This window comes from Tyto alba, unplaced genomic scaffold (assembly GCF_018691265.1).
Source record: "Tyto alba isolate M040663 unplaced genomic scaffold, T.alba_DEE_v4.0 Super-Scaffold_1000006, whole genome shotgun sequence".
NCBI lineage: Eukaryota > Metazoa > Chordata > Aves > Strigiformes > Tytonidae > Tyto > Tyto alba.
The window spans coordinates 24,850,709-24,869,143 of NW_024881272.1; the positions used below are offsets into that span (position 1 = coordinate 24,850,709).

The 18,435-nt window shown below is 37.6% G+C and overlaps 1 protein-coding gene across 1 annotated transcript in view; it reads right to left on the reverse strand.

Moving 5' to 3' along the window:
* TESK2 (testis associated actin remodelling kinase 2) overlaps positions 1-18,435 on the reverse strand; it is an 84,182-nt gene that overhangs the window by 39,636 nt on the left and 26,111 nt on the right. Inside the window, exons 3-4 of the mRNA XM_042806394.1 lie at positions 15,268-15,389; positions 5,767-5,815 (exon numbers count right to left, since the gene is read on the reverse strand). Coding sequence (XP_042662328.1) covers positions 5,767-5,815; positions 15,268-15,389 — 171 coding nt within the window. The remainder of the gene's footprint in view (positions 1-5,766; positions 5,816-15,267; positions 15,390-18,435) is intronic.

Consider the following 18,435-nt stretch of genomic DNA (forward strand, 5'->3'; position numbering starts at 1 on the left):
ACAACCACCAGAGCCATATTATTCAGGAATTAACCCTGAGCTGGTAAACAGGTAATACCCAAACTGCGAACAATTCCTTTGCCATATGGAATATTTGCAGAATGACTGATAATAGGAACTACAGTTCTAAAGACACTAAGTTCTCTGGAGTTGACAGGCTAGGCTACTGTGATCACCAAAGCCAAGCTAAATATTTGCATTGCTACATGAGTAAAGTTATTCCAACAGTATGAGAGAGCAGGGAGGGAACGGTGTTCCAGGGCTTTTTAAAACTCTCAAAACTGCAATTGCCATCTGCAAGGCAATGTATGCCTACAATTTTTGCTGCAGCATAAAGGTTTAGTAGAAGAGACCTAAGTGATGTCTGTCTAGTTTTCTCCATTCCAAGGTCAAAGGCTCTCCATGGAAAGGTGCCTAAGAACTGAGGTGAGAAAGAAAGAAATAAGGAAAACTAAATATTTTTAAATGGTAGATTCTGCTTGTGAAAGTTGTATAATCAGAAGGATGTTCTTACTTGAAAAACTTACTTTCCCTTCCTTGTAAAAGAACAATTCAGTACAATTGTAACAATTCTGAGAATTTTAACTTTTTAATATTTTTTCTTCCAAACTGTGCTATCTCCAAAATTAAAAAAAAAAAAAAAAAAAAAAAAAACCACCAAACAAAAAAACTAAAAAAGAAAGGTCTCCCATGGCCTCAAACTCCACTAACTGCATATATAGTTTATTTATATTATTGCTGTTGGGAAGAGAAGCAGAGAAGGAAAGTTTTCAGTTATCACAGGAATGTACTTAAAAAAAACCCCTTTCTCTTCAAAAGCCACAGGCTCTTTCATTAAGATGAGCTTTATGAGTACAAAAGGGATACACTGTGCAAGGAAGAAAAAAGAAAAAAAAAAAAAGTCTTTTCCAAACTGCTACATAACAGCATTCTTGTCTCAAAACAATGAATTGTAGCTGATGGCAAAAACAGCAGTGTCAAATTCAGTAAGCTATTACAATGCAACACATTAAAATCGTCTAATAGCAATTATCTTGCCCAAGATAAAAATTAACATGTCTGGAAGGATTTCCATAGTAAATTTTTTCATGGGGTTTATGACAGCCATAAAAAAATTCATTGAACTGAAAATGTGCACGAGTTCAAAGAAGTCTGTGGATTCTCTTAAAAAAAAAAAGTTACGCATCAGTCAAGATATTTCTTACAGTATTCTTTGACACATACAGCTGCATTAAACGCCTTTGTCCACACTATATATCGCCTGCATGCATTAATTGCAGACAACACACTCTGAGCACCCACGAAACATTTTAGACTTCAAGGCACTTTCATGCACCACCCTCCACACAGCACCTGTAAGGTGCAGTACGTGAGGCAGCTGATAAGGAGCACTCACTGGATGGGATGCACTGGAGGAGCCAGGTGCACACAATGGCTGGCTCTCCCCTTACAGTTATCTCACCATTTTTCCAATGCCACGTATACAACACCTTAAAACCAAAGCTGCCCAAATATACTCTTAGACCCATGAAGCATCTAATACCATACCAGATACTTGGGATGAAATCAGAAGGATTGACTAGGTAGTACACCAGCAAGGAGAATGACTGAAAGACCACAGGAGAGGCATGCCAGGCAGCCAGCCATAGCTGCTGGCTGAAACAATACTGTCCCCCCCTCCATCACACATCATGTGCTCCTACCACACCGCCACGGCCCTGCTCCCTGCCTGAGGAAAGCTCCAAAGCATGTCAGATCCTGCACTGAGCAAGTAGAGATTGTGGTAGCAGAGCATTTGTGGATTTTTTTACTATCATCTAGTATGAATTAGTAGCCATAAAACTTCAATTGTAACGATTAGCTATTGTTTGTGAAGCACTGCAATTTCAAGATACCCCAATCAGCATATAGTAACTGTCCCTTCCTCATCTTCTATTCACACAGCTGCCAGGGTTTTCATTTCCTTCAAGAAGGAATTATCAAGCTGTATGACTCATTCTGTGCATATATATACATCTAATTATAACAAGATTTTAGCCTGACCTCTCTCTTAGAAATTCAGATAAACCTGCTTAACAGAGTTCAACAAATAATTTAAGATCCGCAAAAAGGTATCAAGTGGCTTTTATACGCTAGACCGTATGTTGTTATCTGCCTCAGTGTAATAGCATAGGCCTATAGAACCTGCAACACAAAAATTTGTTTGCCTCCCATCTAAAATTGGTGCTTACTCATGCATCCATTCCATGGAAAATGCATATGGGATAAGATTGTACGCTATTGCTATTAAGCCACAGCTGCTCCACACTAACTGGCTCACAGCTTCATGTCCACTGGAGTGCACGCTGTCTGCTAACCTCCTGGCAGTGGCTCAGGTCTGGTCTCTGAACACTCAGCAACATCTCATGCTAACTGACACCAGAGCCCATACTACTATGCAAGTTTCTCCAAGTCTGAGGACACTGTGTGCCAGGAAATTAAGAAATGCAAGCGAATAGAGAGTTGTCAGATTAGGAAGGTGGCTGGAAAACAGAGGCTTGAAGAAGAGGCTGAAATTAGGCTGGAGAGGCACACAAGTACAGCAGGAAGCCCTGCAGATTCTTGTAACTACAGAAACAAACCACTAGCTACAGATTAGAGCTGAATACTGAAAAAGGAATACCAAGTTCCTGTTCTTACAGAAAATGAGCACAGCAAATATATGCCCATCAGCTCAAAGTTAGTGAGGCAGTTTAATGTCTGCCGAGTCATCTGAGTGGTACACCTATTAAAGCATCTACTTCACTTTCCTTAAATGTTTCTTAACTACGTGCTTGCAAAGACAGAGGTCCCTGCCAGTCTAAACCATTCTGTGACTATAAGGATAGATACTGAAGTACTTCAGAAGAGGCATATGCCATAGCATCTGGCTTGAGTAGAACTTTCAAAACAATACTAGATTTTCAAAACTGATAAGACTGTGGATTTAGAACAAGGCCAAAGTCCTCGTGCAGTCTGTAATTAAACAATTCCATTCTTATTTTGAACAGAACAAACCAAAACCAAACAGAAACTGCTTCTTGCCCAACATTTTTAAAAACAAAAGCCACTTGAGAGAGGACAATTAAAACAATGTGAAATGCTGCCAAAGGGGAAAAACCCAAGGCCTACATAAGATCAACGCCTTCCTCAAGCAAAAACCTGCTCTGCGTGATCCACTGTTTAGCCTCCCCTGTGTTTAAACATGCAAGAAATCTGTAACGTTTCAGACTCTGCCTTCCAACAACAAAGTGCTGTATATTACTAATGTAGCCCCTTAACAAGCTTATAAAATCCTCAAGGCTCCTCTAACATTATTTGTGGTTGTTTCTCTGCCTGTTAATGGCACAGGAGGCTATTAAGCACAAGTCATCTAAATCCATTCACTAAACAAGTTCTCAACTTCTGTCATGGAAACATCTACAAACAAATAAACATGATTTCCCATCAAGCCCTCAAACATAAGTTCTAAGTAATGCTGTATCCCTTCTACTTAGGCGTATCAACAACTGCACTCTCAAAACACAAGAAGGGATAATTAAACTCCTTACAGAACAGGTCCAGCATAGGCTAGTGCAAGAGAGGATTCTCCTTGCAATGACTGAGACACCGACTAAGCAATGGGCCTCTAAATCAACAGTTTCATCTCCAAAGAAACAAAATCCCGACAGAAATTTTCTGAGTGCTAGTAGCGCCAGGCTAGTATAATTTATGGTGAGCACTAGAAACAAGGACACCACCTTTTTGGACCACAAGCTGAAAAAAGCCATGAGAGAGCAGCTGATTCGTCTATCCTTCTAGGCTATAGTTGAACCGGTGATTCACCATGTCAGTCTTATTAATAATTCCTTCAGCTAGCCATTTCAGCCCCCTTCTCTAACCTCCAGAAGTCTTCAGAACTCAACTATGACTCTACACACACTTCAAGATTAAAAATGCCACTACTGTCACCAGAAAACACAACTAATCCCACCATCTGGAATATACACAGCTCTTAACCTTTAAAAACTCTGTAAAACCAGAGAACAACTACTGTATTGGACAAAACTCTGTGTGTATTCTCTACAACATCAACTTATGAGGGCCTTCAGTCATGTTTTTCCTACTGAAAGCATTAAATGTTCACCTCTGTCCACATAAGAAAAGCAGTGATCACTACATGTACTTTTATATGTCACCAAAGCTATTCTGTTTCTCAAAATTTCGCATCAACTTTCTTCAGTCTAAAACTTTTTCTCTTTGGTCTCAAAATGTTTCAGGAATCACTTCTGTTATTTTGAATTACAACTATAAAAAGTTATTCTTTTAAGTCTGCCTTAGATTTATTTGCTTGCCAAGAACTCAAAAATAGCTGAACAAAGCAAGCAGCAATGAAGTTAGGTATCCATGAGGAAGCATCTGTGCTGGTTTCATTTTCTTGGCTTTCTGGGTAGGGAGGGACATTAAATGTCAAGCTGCTGGAATGACAGAGAGTGTAAAAACAAACAAACAAAGAAGTTCCAAAAAACCCACTGAGGAACATCTGCCAAGATTTAGAACAATGAAGTGTTATGAAGCTCCATCTCTTCTAGGACATCTTTAGTGAGTAGAAGGACCTGAAACCTCCCTGTTTTAACTCAGAGGCCCAAAAGAAACTGGCAATAATGTTAGCAAACCCTGTCTGAAGGACTTTATCAGCCATCAAATGTCAAATCTTAGAAACATTTCCTCTAACTGAGCACAGGAGGAGGGAAAAAAAAAAAAAAAAAGAAGCAAAGAAAGGTAAGATCAAATAATTGTCCCTCTCATATCCAAGGACCCCTCACATGTGCTGTATCTTGAAATTTCTGGAAGTGTCCTTACCTTTGCTCTTACACTATAGATACAGCTACTGTGAACTAGTGTGTATCACCGCAATAGTAGCTAGAAGTAGAATTGTAGAATTATCACCCCCAAAGGTAAAGAAATTCACTGCCCACATATGTGCATCTTTGCCTTGGAGTTGCATATGAAAGTTGTGGCCACACATCTCAGTAATTGGCATGCAGCTATCCAATCTTCTCATTTTACAGTAGCTCTTGGCAAGCATACCAGGAACCTATTTTAATTGCTAATTAATAACATATTTGTCTTTGAGGGGTGGGAAAGGGTTAGACTTTTAATTGAGCTGTTCCTACAAAATAAAAGCAAAGAAGAAACATTAACTTTACAAAACATGAGTTTCCCCTCAATCTGTACTCAAACAGCAGAAAAAATATTTTATTGATTTTGAATCAAAACAGGTAATGCTATTCCTAATAGGAGAATACTTGAGAATTCTTATTCCAAAATAAAGAAGTGGTGGGGACTGAAAACACTAATATTACCCAGCTGAAACCTCCCCGATTCACCTGTGATCTGTACACACAACCAGATTATAAATAAGACTTAAATACAATGCAATGTCACGCAAACAAATAATATTTAGCAGCAGCTCAAGGGTAATCCACATCTCTCATTTAGAATATTATCAGTGAAATTTTATGTTCCTACTGTGATTTTTTTTTTCATCTTAATAAGCACATCTGATGAGAAAAGACATACAAGGGCTATGAGCGAAGTACAGTTCTGAGGCCTGATTCTGCAGCCTTTCCACTGTATAGCAAGTAGCACATGATTAACTCACTAGTCACCATAAAATAAACTATTACTCAAGGTGAACAGCAGTTGCCCTGAATCTGGCCTGAGAACTGTTTCATATTGAGTACATATATCATGAAATAGTCTTACCTCAGTAAGTGCGTGCAGCTGTCCTTGATGCACACAGACACCCATAAACCTACAAGAAACAAGAAAAGAAAAGTGGTTTGGGCTTTTTTCCCCCCCTCTTTTTTTTTTTTCTTTAAAGAAACTAAGATAGTAAGAAGTACTGGATATGCCAAGAAAGAAGGAAAAAAAAAAATCCAGCCTCACCAATACTGCATACCTCAAGGTTGATTATTTAAACATCTCAACACAAAACAAAATCACATGTCTACACTACAATATAATTTGGATTAGCAGTTCCAAGAGAGCACAGGGGACAGCTCAAACTCAAGATGGAAAGTTATTGATTTGACTATAAGTGAAGGCCAGCATATAATGATTTATACAGAAAGGAACAGTCTCAGAGTTATGTTTTAAGGAAGTTTAAGCCAAGTAATCCACTGTTGGTCTGCATAAATAGAAAATTACTTCCCTTTGCATTTTGCTGTGTAAGCATAAAGATGTTTCTTCCTATCCCATTCCTAACCACTCAGGAATATGAGGGCACATATGTGCAGTATACTTCCCCTCCCCAAACCCCTGTTTCCAACACTTGGATCAAAGCAAGTTTCAATACTATCCAGTATACACACATTCCACAAAAGTTACCTACACTGCACAAGGTTCAGATTCCTGCTGTTAATAGTAATCTCTGTCACCCTTAATTTTTCTAGAAAGCATAGCAAATGTGCCATACATTTAACACGAGGCACAGCAGAAAGCACATTTTTACCACCATACACACTGAACTTAGAAGTGACAAAATGAAAATTCGTATTAATGGAAAACATCTCCCATGAGAAAGTTCAGTAAAACTTAAATTGTATGTACTTTAAAGCCCTCCCTGAACAGTCAAAAATTGGTTATTTTTAGATTAACTAATGTTCAGTTTTATCATTTAGAGTTTTGGTATCAACAAGGAAAACCACACTGTTTGTCACTTCCACAATGTTCAGAAATTACTACTTTGCAAGCAAGGGGTAAAAATGCATGGTTTCATTAAACACAACAGGGGAATCCTGTGGAGAACAATTTGAAGGAAAAGGACCTTTTGTATCCTCAAACACTTCCAAATTTAAAAACAAAATGATGCAAGACACATGTAGTACTCGTTCAGCTAAGCTGCTTTTGAAGAAATGAATGATTCTCACTGTTCTCTTGTCTAACAGCTGACTCAAATTACAAGCAGACAAAGAAAAATAATATAGGTAAAATCCTTTGCATAAACTGAGCTGTGGAAATCTGTTTTTATAACCAAAGAAGCAGGACTTGTACTTGAACATAAACTGCCTGCTCTCACTTCAAATAATATTCCCTGAATCAAATATGCAAACTTTTATTTGAATAAGACAGTGAAAATCCAATTCCTCATGTTTAATGAGAACAATAGGGCATGACCAAGTATTCAGGGGAAAGGGAAGAAGAGTTCTTTTTAGATGTATCATCTACTCAAAACATTGTTGTTTCTGAGTTTCACTTCATACAGCAACTGCACATGAACAATTTTGTAAACAAGTTGACAAATTAAGCTTCCTGAGACTAAGAAATCTAGACTTCTCCAGAGTAGAAATCTGCTTCTTCCTTAATGCATTCTGAAGGTCTCCAGAGCCATCAGGGGTAGTGTTAACAGCTTTATTCACAAGTACAAATGGAAAAAAAAAATCCAAGATATCAGTTCCACCAACAGACAATTTCTGAAAGTATTATTTTCTCTTTTATAAAACATGCTAATCACACAAGGTTAACCCAGTACTGCAGTATTTTCATTCAACAAAAAATGAGGCTAAGTAATTAAGAATAATAATGTTTTCAGCTCTTGAATATATCAACTACACCTTTGTCAAGGTGTATTACATTACTTTCAAATTAATTATTTGAATTAATTCTAAAATATTAAAGTAATTAAGAATTAACCAAAACTTTTGCAAAATTAAATTTCTTGTCTCATCTTTACCAAAAAGGAAAAACATCACTGTCACCCCAAGACTGGTAGAAATTAACTTTTTCTGCCAACCTGTTTTGGCCAAGGAAAGTCTCAATGGAAACATATTCATTACTTTTGTGAACCTACACTTAAAGCAGAAAAGACACACTGGCTCAAGTTACCAAGAGTAAGAATTCAAAAATTCTTAAACGTTTATGGTTTCTACTGGGAAACAGACATACATTTCTAACTTAAATCAGAAATTAAAACAAAGCTCAATATCATGATCTCATGGAAAAAAGCTGGGCATAAAGATACATTTATAAACCTCACATATTTAGAAGTTATTACCCAGGAAAAGAGAAACCAGATACACTGATAAAGACAGAATTAATGAGTTTACAAGCAACATACTGAAACCATTTAAACTGTGTCAGGAATCTCAGTTTTCAGACTCTGGAAAATAGATTGACAGAAAAGACCTCTAGTGATCCAAATTCCTGGAAAACTTCTTCTTAGCTGCTGTATCAAGCAATAATAAGCTCTTGGTTAAGCCAAGTGCTGCTGCAAAACACTGTTGGAAGGCATTTTCATTAGAAGATAATACATGCAACTGCTACCAGGAAATACAATTACCAAACAAGACTTAACATAAGATTTCAATTTCTGAGATTGCCCCAGATGAGATTCCAAGTTCTGTGGATAGGAAGCGGACATGCTGGTCCAGTACAGCTGAGATTATTCTTGTTGGCTAGACGCACTGTCTCCAGAGCCAAAATGCGCTTGTAGGTGAACTTCAATAGATTGTCTTGTCAGCCAAAGGTTATACTTCCTATAAGCATTTCTAGTTGGAAGAAGCGTCAATGAACCAGTCATCCACAAAACAGGAGACCATTTGCAGATTTAAGGAAGTTTATTTTCAAGACAGTGTGTATCTGGCCTTATCAGTATAGCTGAAGCACTTCCAAAATCTTAACTAGCGGTTGGAAAAGTTTCCCCAGAAGTTGCAAATACAAAAAGATGCTATTTGAGTCCACCCTACTAAATACAGCACAGCACATTTCCACCACAAAATGCTTTCTAACAAATGTCAGCAATCTTCTGATATTGGAAGTCTCTTTCCATAAACCAGGTTATTCCCCAATCAGTCTGGAATACCTGCCCCTCCTAGGGAAGACCAAGAGAAGATACTCTGGATATTTCCTAGTCCATTACTGCAGTTATCTAAATTGCCTTCAGGTCAGTCTGACTTGTAGGAAGAAAATTCTGGACAGAAAAGGGGAGACTAACAGCTGTAGCCTCAGCTTGCAATCTTTGCCTCCTTGGTAAATCAAGCAAAATTAATATCCAGATTATGCAGCCACTGTGGACATCCAGACACTGAACACATGCTTCCCATTAAAAGAATTTCACTGGGACATGTTCCTGTTCTGTGGATAAACCTGGGGCAGCTACAGTCCACCATAATGAATTGATGCCCTCTGAAATCTACTGCTTGTATGAAAAAATTCTGCAGTTTGACGATAACATTAAACATAAAAAACAAACCAAACACAATAATGCAAAAGTCTCTCATATGAGCTCAGTAACACAAAGAGAAACAAGGTCAAAAGACACATGCTTATTTCATTGCACTGACTGTCAGAGAAGGAAGAGAGTGAGTAAGAACACTGCATTAAGATCCTCCTTAATGTTTTTGGCACCATACTAGAAGATGAAAAATGTATTTTATGTTTTCTACACTTGCATTTTGATTCCTGACAGACACAAAGCATTTAATCTATCCTTTTTGTAACATATTATACACAACACATACAGGCTCTCTTCTGCTGTCTCGTACACAGCATTTGTAAAATACTCCTTTTTGATAACCACATTACACAGAGAGGAGTAAAAGTATTTTTCTTTTCTGTTAAAGCACTGTTAAATACAGGACAGAGGATGTTAAAAGACAAAAGCCATCCTTCTGCCTATTGTAACCAAGTCCATCACAAGTAATTTCACAAAAAGAAGGTTTGAAAGGAGAAAACCTCACACAAAACCACCCTGGTATTGTGTTCCTAGGGTGCTAGATTTGTCTGAAAGGACATGAAATAAAATTCTCCTTGAAAGAAGTTCATGTAATACACACACCACTTGCTTATTTTTGTGTGTGCACACACAAGAACGTGGATTTAATCAATGAGTCAATCTGCCTGCACGCTCACTGCCAAACACGCAGCAATACCTCCAAGCGCTCCCATGAGAGCACTTAAGACATGAGCTAAGGCTTTCTGTGTACAGAATGTTTTAAATGAAGTCCCCAAGGTACAGATCAAATAAAGAAATACTTTTTCATGCAAACAGTAGTGATATTAAAGACTGAAATTCTATCTCAAAATTGAAGATACACTAATCTAAGAGAGCGTGCAGAAGATGCAGGATCTGTGTTAGCACACGTTTGTGAAAATGGGAAAAACACACCTGTAAGACATTACCAGAATGAAAAGGTATCAGGTGTCTCAGGCTGCAACCCTAAGGCTCCCAGCCTAGGACACAAGGATGGAGATTTCTTGAGTCCTTTCCAGCCCTATTTTCTTACTCTGATTTTGGTAAAAACTCATGACTACAGCAGCACATCAGCATTCAGAGAAGCAGGAAAGCAGTAAAAAAAAAAAAAAAAAACATTTACAGGCATACACTAGACCTTTCGTTACACTGGTACGAGACCTAACCCACGCCTCAAACAGAACTGTGCTCTAAATGGGACACAAGCTAATAAGAAAGTGAAGAAATGCCCCAAACCTCTGTTTTCCCCAACACCAGCAATTACAGTCTTGCCATGTATCAGCCAGGCTGTATTAAAGTGGCTATAGTAAACATCACATGGTGAAAACCCAAACTCCAGCTCACTTTTCCACTCCTGTTCTCACCATCTGTTTTGAGAGAAGATGTGATAAAGCCAGCACATCCCACACCCAAAGCAAGGAGAAGTGTGTATCAGAGGTAGAAAAGCATTTTAGTTCTCCATGTTTAGCTTGCATGGAGGAGTGAGGTGGCGATAGGAGAGGAGGTTGATGGTAGAAACAGAGCAGAACACTCCATGAAAACCATTAGTCTGCTTTTGCCCTGTCCACTCCTAAAATGTCCCTAAATTGGCCCCCGGGGAAAATAAGCAAAACAAAACAAAAAGAAGCTCTTTCATACGTAGTTTCTTACCATCATCAGACAGTGACTGAACAAAAAGTTACTACAGTTAACTCTGCCTCTGGAATCACACCTGCTAATTGAAATAGGAAGCAAGAGGGAAGGAGACAAACAAAAAACCTCTAAAGGCTTTTTACCATCATGACAACATAGCTGCAAGAGCTGGAGTCTTCTACTCCAAAATATCCTTAACAGACTGACAAAGAGGTACCATTTTTGCTAAAATAATCTCTCCAATAGAGGGCAGTTTCTCATTTTCTTGATGAAAAACACATTAGAAAAATTTTTTTATATATGTATATATTTGACCACTAGAATCTTTATGATGCTACACTTACTGAGGACTTCATAAGTGAAGACTAAGCTCTTCATTTATGTCAGTCTTCTGATCAAGATGGATCTACATAGCTGGCCAAGAGCAGAATTTGAGCACAAAAACACTGAAGTGAATGGGGATATTTCAAGTTAGCCTTTCACTCCATGCCCAGAAACACAAGTTAGTTTTAAAGCCTGAATAATCAGACTGATACTTCACTAAATATTAGAAGCTGATAAACTGAAACACCTCGACACAACTCCATATCCTAAAGTAGTACAAAAGTGTCATTAAGGTAAAAACACAGACCTGCCTCTAGGAAATCTCTACCAAGCTAAGGAATGGAAGAAAGTCTGCAACTACTGACAAACTCACACTCCAGAATGGTGATTGCAAGCTCGGATAAAAACTTCGAAAGGCATCTGTAACTGTGAAAATAAATTGATATGGACAGCACAGAAGCAAAAGCAGTTTCAGAGAGTCAGCAGTATTTATTATTCACATCAGTGCAATCAATGACAAAAATACAAAAATCTTTGCAATAACATCTTGATGTTAACTGTGCACACACTGGAATTGATAGCTTGTAAGAAATTACTATGTATTTTGGAGCACTGGAAAAGGAATGAGTTTTTTAATCACCCAAAGGGTAAGAATGATCTTTGGCTACCAAATACACTACTAGGAAGTGGACTCCTCTCTTCTGTATCACTTCATATAAACCAGGGAAGAGCTCTAGGAACACCGGTTCAGTTACAAATTTTAGGTACCAAAGCATCAGGATGTTCAAAAACATAACCACACACACAGATGAAGGAAGATTTTAGTCTACTAAAATATTCAGCATCATTGCTGAAACTGACATTCACTTTCTGAAACATCAACTGACTGAACTGCACTTGTTGAAATAGGTTGAGAGCAGATTTTGGATGCCATAAAACCAGTGTCTATCCAGTTTCATAATTTTACAAACCATTTGATATCAGAGCACCTCACAGTCCTCTACCTGCTACAGTTAACCACTGCACAACATGATCTCAGCATTTCAGCCTAAGAATCCACTAGTATCCTTACTGGTAAACAACAAATAAGCACTAAGAAAAGTAACTTGTTTACAGAATAAGTTAACAGTAGGTAGTCCTACAGCTTACAGAAGATGAAGCAGCTCAGATCTATATATTCCATAAAATCAGAGTACACCTTTAAGGCATGTGGAGGAGGATCCAGTGACTAATCAGTAAATAAAAAACTTGATGCTAGTGACAAAACAGCTTACTCAGTAATATAAATGAAGAACTTCAAAGGACAGAAATTAAGTGAGGAAAATAACATTTAACAGCAAACTGAGGTAGCTCAAAGTCCCTGGAAAGGTGAAATTATATGTTTAAAACCTCTTAGAAAAGGATCATTCCCTTTAAATACTAATACAAGCTTAAAATTTCCAAAAATAATCTCAGATGATGTTTTAGCAGGAATATGGTGTTGTAGACATTTTCCTAGTGACCTCTTAGCAATACTACTCCGGCTGCTCTTACTTGACAACACAGTTTTCACCTCTCACCACTTTACTATAAAAGCAAATTATTATCGAATACTATTTTTAATGTGTTTCTGATGTAAAAATTAGTTGAGGACCTATTTCCCAAGACAGTGTTTTCCCACCAATGACTTATAGGTTTCTGAAACACAAATACAGATATTTGCAAGCATGTGTGTGTATATATAGACACATAGTCAGGTAATGCTTAAAAAGGTCAAAATCTTCTCCCAGATATAAAGGGACTGGAAACACTGCAGTAAGTGATTTTTAAACCAAAAATAAAATTACACATACCTAACACTAAACCACCAAGTTATCTGATACAGAAATAATTTTTTTTATTGATTTTATTTTTTAGTTTTTCTGTGTATTATTATTCAATAAAAGAATAAACTAAAACTAAATACAGTCTTCTCATTTGCAATTTCTGTAGGAATGTCCTTGCTCCCTGCAGCAAGGGTACTTACCTAAGAAAAAGGCAGTATTTTTTACCAGAGAACCAACTCTGAAGAAGCCTCAAATGAAGCTATTCATAAAGCAAGTATAGTTTATTCTTCAAAACAAATTATGCAAAGATAAACCATTTTTATTTCAGTCATTTATTTCTTAAGTATTCACTCATAACTACTTAGTTGAGAACAAAGAAAAAAAAATAATATTTCTCTATCAATCCTGTGTAATAACTGGGAGACCAAATGAAATTCCTTTTCTACCTCATGCATAAATCAATATAGTACTGTTCTTTCTTCGGACCATCTGTGCAACACCACTGACTTCAAATTATTCATAGACTCTAAGGCCAAATGGGACCGGTATATCATCAATATGATCTCGTAGACATCGTGAGACATTTAAATTTCAGCAATTACTCAGAACAGAGCACAATAACTTTTGTTCTCAGCAGTGCCTGTGTAACTTCATTCAAGGGGGAGCAGCGTTACATTAAGCTGCAACTGAATGCTTTTTGCCTGCCTGTCAAATTGCCCCTTTTTTCCTTTCCCTCACTCCAGCCCAAATTAAATGCTTTTTTTGAACAGAGTTGTAAAGCTACATATTTTTTAAAATAAGATTTACAAACCACACGAAGTCGATAAAAACTGATGAAGTATACCGACTTTATGATTCTGACAATGCCAGTCCTATGAAGTAATTATTTCCACAAACCTTACTAAGAAAGCAGCTGTATCAGTCCCCAGGATCAGACACTGCTTATCTAAGGATTCTGAGGAAAAGGAAGCAGTGGATAGATATAAGAAACAATTAATGATCCTGAAACCTAAAAAGCCAGATAAAACAAGCAGAACAGCCAGAAGAGTTGTTAGAAATGCACCTCACCTTGGAACAGAGAAAACAGACCAAGAATTCTAATTAGGGACAGATTACTACAACATTTGAATATACTGTGATAAAACCAATACAATTTACTATGAGTAAAAATGCTCTAAGTTCACAAAAAAAAAAAAAAGAAAAAACAATAGAAAATAGGCATGAATTCATGGAATGCTCCCTACAGATAGTCGAAATGCTTCTGATATGTCTCCTCATAAACACTGAAGGAAATGAACAAGATCAATATTGTTACACATCATTTGATGAAGATTGAGCCAGGATTTCAAGGATCAGAAAAGCTGGTTATGAATGATTTTAGGAAACAGTACTATGTCTGTACTATTTAATAGTCCAGTGAAAAAGCAGAAACTAAGTTATTTGAAGTTCAGTGTCTCCAAAACTTTTCAGAGAGCTATACTGCCTAAGACTATGAAGATGGATCCCAGCTGTGCAACAGCAGTTTAGGAGAACCGGTTATTTGGTGCACTGTCACCACACCTTTAAACTCCTTAATGTTATGGCTTCAGCTAATTATGTTAATTGCTTGTCATATTATCATAAAAAAGTAACCAAAACTGAAAATATTCAAGGCATAACAAGACACACATTGAAACATTTTGGATTTGCATCCAGTAATCTATTGCAAAACAACAACTACCTTTTTCCTTTCAAGAGCAGATAAATCAGATTAGGTCAACTCTAGTTTCTTTTCTTCAGTCCCTCTTACCCCACCTTGCAATACTACAATAAGGAAATGCTAAAATCGGGAAAGCAGACCTAAAAATATGAGGAAGGTATGGCACTTTACATTGTTAATCTGCAAGATTAGTAACCATAGGTTATTTGAATGGTGTTAAATTTGCAGTGATTTAAATTCATGAAGAGAAACTAAATTACACTCTTCATATCATTTTACTGATTCATTCGAACAGTTTAATATGAAAACTTGTTTTTCTCTGAAATAAATTACTCGTTACTAGTAAATGCCAGATAACAAAATCATGTGGATTTTCAGTTTGCTCGAGTCTTTTCTTCCTTCCTCCTCCCCTTCTTCTATGAAGCTAAAAGCTGATCCTAACACATTCACAACAGTTACAGGTATAACAAAAAATAAACAAATAAAAATTGGAAATATGAGAGCTCTACTAAAGATAACCTATCTGTATATGATTCAGAAAAAAGCCAGTATACCTTAAGATGTTTGGATGTGAGAGTCTATTCATAAGTTGAACCTCTTTCAGCATGTTTGCTCTGTTGCTGTTCAGTGTGTTCATCTTCAAAGCCATTACCTGGTCTGAAGTTCTGTGCCTTACCTATAGGATACAAGCAAAAAATGGTAAGGATATGAAATGCAAGACTGAAAAACCAGTAATGTAGTACAACTTATAGATCCTTCATGTCAAATTACTTGTTCTATACTCTGATTTCTGTAGTCTTTATCACACAGATGACTTTCTATAGGCATACTATCCAAATGTGAAAGGGTATTTCGCTCTTCTCTTGCACCTGGTGATGACGGAAAGCTTGAAAAGTTGAAAAACAAACAAAAAAAATGTATCAGCTGCTTAGTACAAGTGAAGGAAGCCACTCATTTGTCCAGGGAAAGTTTCCTACTCCAAGACCTATGAAATTCACCTTCGTTCCACCCATATCCCTCCTCTTTTCCCACTGCAGTGGTTGGTGTTATTGTTCCACAGAACATGTTATAAGGGACCTGCTGGTTACAGCTACAGGGCAGACTTCAGAGGTGTACGATGCTTACTTCTGAACCAAAACCACAAACCAGAGGATTTCCCTATCGACTGTGCAGAACCAGATCACCATTCCAAGCTACCTTCTCCAGTCAGAAATGCATGACTGTGGTTATTTCTAACTTGATACTCTCATACTAGCCTCCTTGTTATCAGCAAACAGACCAATGTTATGTAAATGTGTGCTACTGTGAGAAAGGAGTTGTCAGGATAGTGCAAGATTTGCCAAACCTTAGAATTTTCTTGCCATTGAGCGTTCCCACATGCATATCAGTAACAGTCATAGGAACCGTGTTCCCAGTATTTCCTTCCGATATCAGTAGCTGCATCTCAAACAGAAAATGTGTACTTCTCAAAGCACTGAATTACTACCATGGCAAATTTATTCGTGTTTATGGAGATTACAAAGTTTAGAAAAGTCTGTGATGCAAGAAATTAAGACTGTCATCAGTTTTCTAATTTAAATCAGAAATCTACTTTATGATGTAGGTACATACAAACTACCTGTATTTTAAACAATAGTAGCCTGCCTGCTTTTATTCTGGGAGATTCTGCTCATCTTTTCCAATAAAAGGCTTCTTTAGCCGTGATGTGTGAGTTACAGAAAGAACAGCTGAACTCATGATAAGCAGATGCAAGAAGAAAGCTGGGGATGCTTTTTGGAGATGAGGCTCGCTGGTAGGTCCGAGGCAGCAAGCGATACCCATTTTCAAGTTGTATTTGCACACTGTATCTTCAAGAACAAGGCACACACTTCAGCTAAACATTCTCACCTAGACACAAAGCACCATGAATTCAGCACAGGATGTACTGGGAAGAAAGGGTGTCCTGTTTCAGATGTATGCCTGGTCTAACACTTCGGAGCTGCCAATTCCCGTCCTAGTTTCAAGTATAGGGTAGCACTGGAAAGATCACGGTTAAATGTGGTAAACATTGAGGGACTGAGTAAATAGAAAAATAGCCCATAGATGCTTTTTCTCCTGCTTCCCCCGCTGCCCATGCACACAAGCTCATCAGATGCCTCACCCACAGTCACCTAGTAATCCCAGTGCAAGAAGAATCAGAGAAAGGAGGTAGAGAAGGATATAGAAACCAGCACTGAGAGCAGAAACCAACAGCAAGTTCATAAACATGGGACTCCTCCTTTCAGTGGCAATACTGGCTTTAAAATAAAACTGGTCCAACTACAGCTTTAGTGCATTATAACAAGATAATATAGAATCCTTCCGCACACAACCTGTCTTGCCTGTTTGGCATGCTTATTGGTTTTAAGCAGGATGATTGCATGTTAAGTTGATGAGGTTTATTGTTACTTGTCAGGTTTCTTGTGTCTATTGTGTGCTTTCATTAATTTTTAATTTTATGCAGCTTTTGCATACCCAGCCAATTTGAATGAACAAACTAAATTGGACAGGTCAATGTCTATATACAGACTTTTAAAACATTTATTTTAGTTATACATTAGTTTCATTAGCAGTAATGCTTTGGTTGAGGAACAAAGATTTTAAAAATGCTTTCCTAGACTTGAAGATTTGTTCTAACAATGTAAGTTTAAATTAAGAAAAAAAAAAAAAAGGACAATTTAAAAGCTTTGATTCTATACACAGCAGCTAAATCGGTACACTTCCCCTGGGAGGTGAGTTAGGAATCTTGGGTGTTGTGGTAGAGTAATTTCAGGTTTGCAGAGAATGGGAAAAAATTTGAAGGAACTTAACTCCTACAGACAGAGAGATGCTCTCAACAGAACTTCCTCAGAAATCAGCTTTCCAGTAACACAGAAGCTTCAAGGTCTGCCAAGAGGGAATGAATAGAGGTAGAAGGTGAGCAGGAGCTCCAATGGAGTGTGGTCTTAAAGAGTATTTGCCTCCTCATTAACTCTGCTAGCTACCTCTTAATTTTCTGCCCATTTCTGTAATTCACACAGTTCTGTGCCAAATTTTCAAGTCCTTTTTCCTCAACCCTGAAGTAAAAGTAGAATCTATCATAGGACCTTGTTCCTTGTTCTTTGCCTTTCCCTTGTTCTGATCGCTCCTCTTGAGCTAGGGAAACCTCAGAAAAGAGGGTGGTAAGTTTTTGGGGCACTGTGCCCTGCATGCTTCCTGGATTTTCAGGTCTGATATGCAAGAGCAAGTGGTTAGCAAGTGCTTCTCAAAGGTCTGACTGTCCACAGTACTAACTCCACATCCAGAGAAAATTGCTGCTTTTGCAAAGACAAGATTTTTCATCCTCCATTTCAGAAAGGTATTCGGCAGTCTTTTCAGTCCTGATAGACTGAACAAGGTTCTGTGGTGAGGTCTGGGGGTTTTCATTTGTTTGCTTTATAAAATCATTTTCCCCATGCTTGGAAATAGCTCAAATTTCTAGCATATATAGCATATTCTGCCCATACAATTGGTCTCTAAACAGTACTCAACACTGCTATGCTTTTTTTCACTTAAAGGAACACTGTAAGGTAAGGCCAGCAATTTCATTTGAACTTCTGTATACTGTTCTAACATTGACAGATGTATTACTGCTGAATCTGATACAACAGAAAATTACTTAATCAAACCACAGGAGAGGTGGGAAAACAGAAACTCTTCCTCTCTTGCTCGCTACCCTTTAAGCA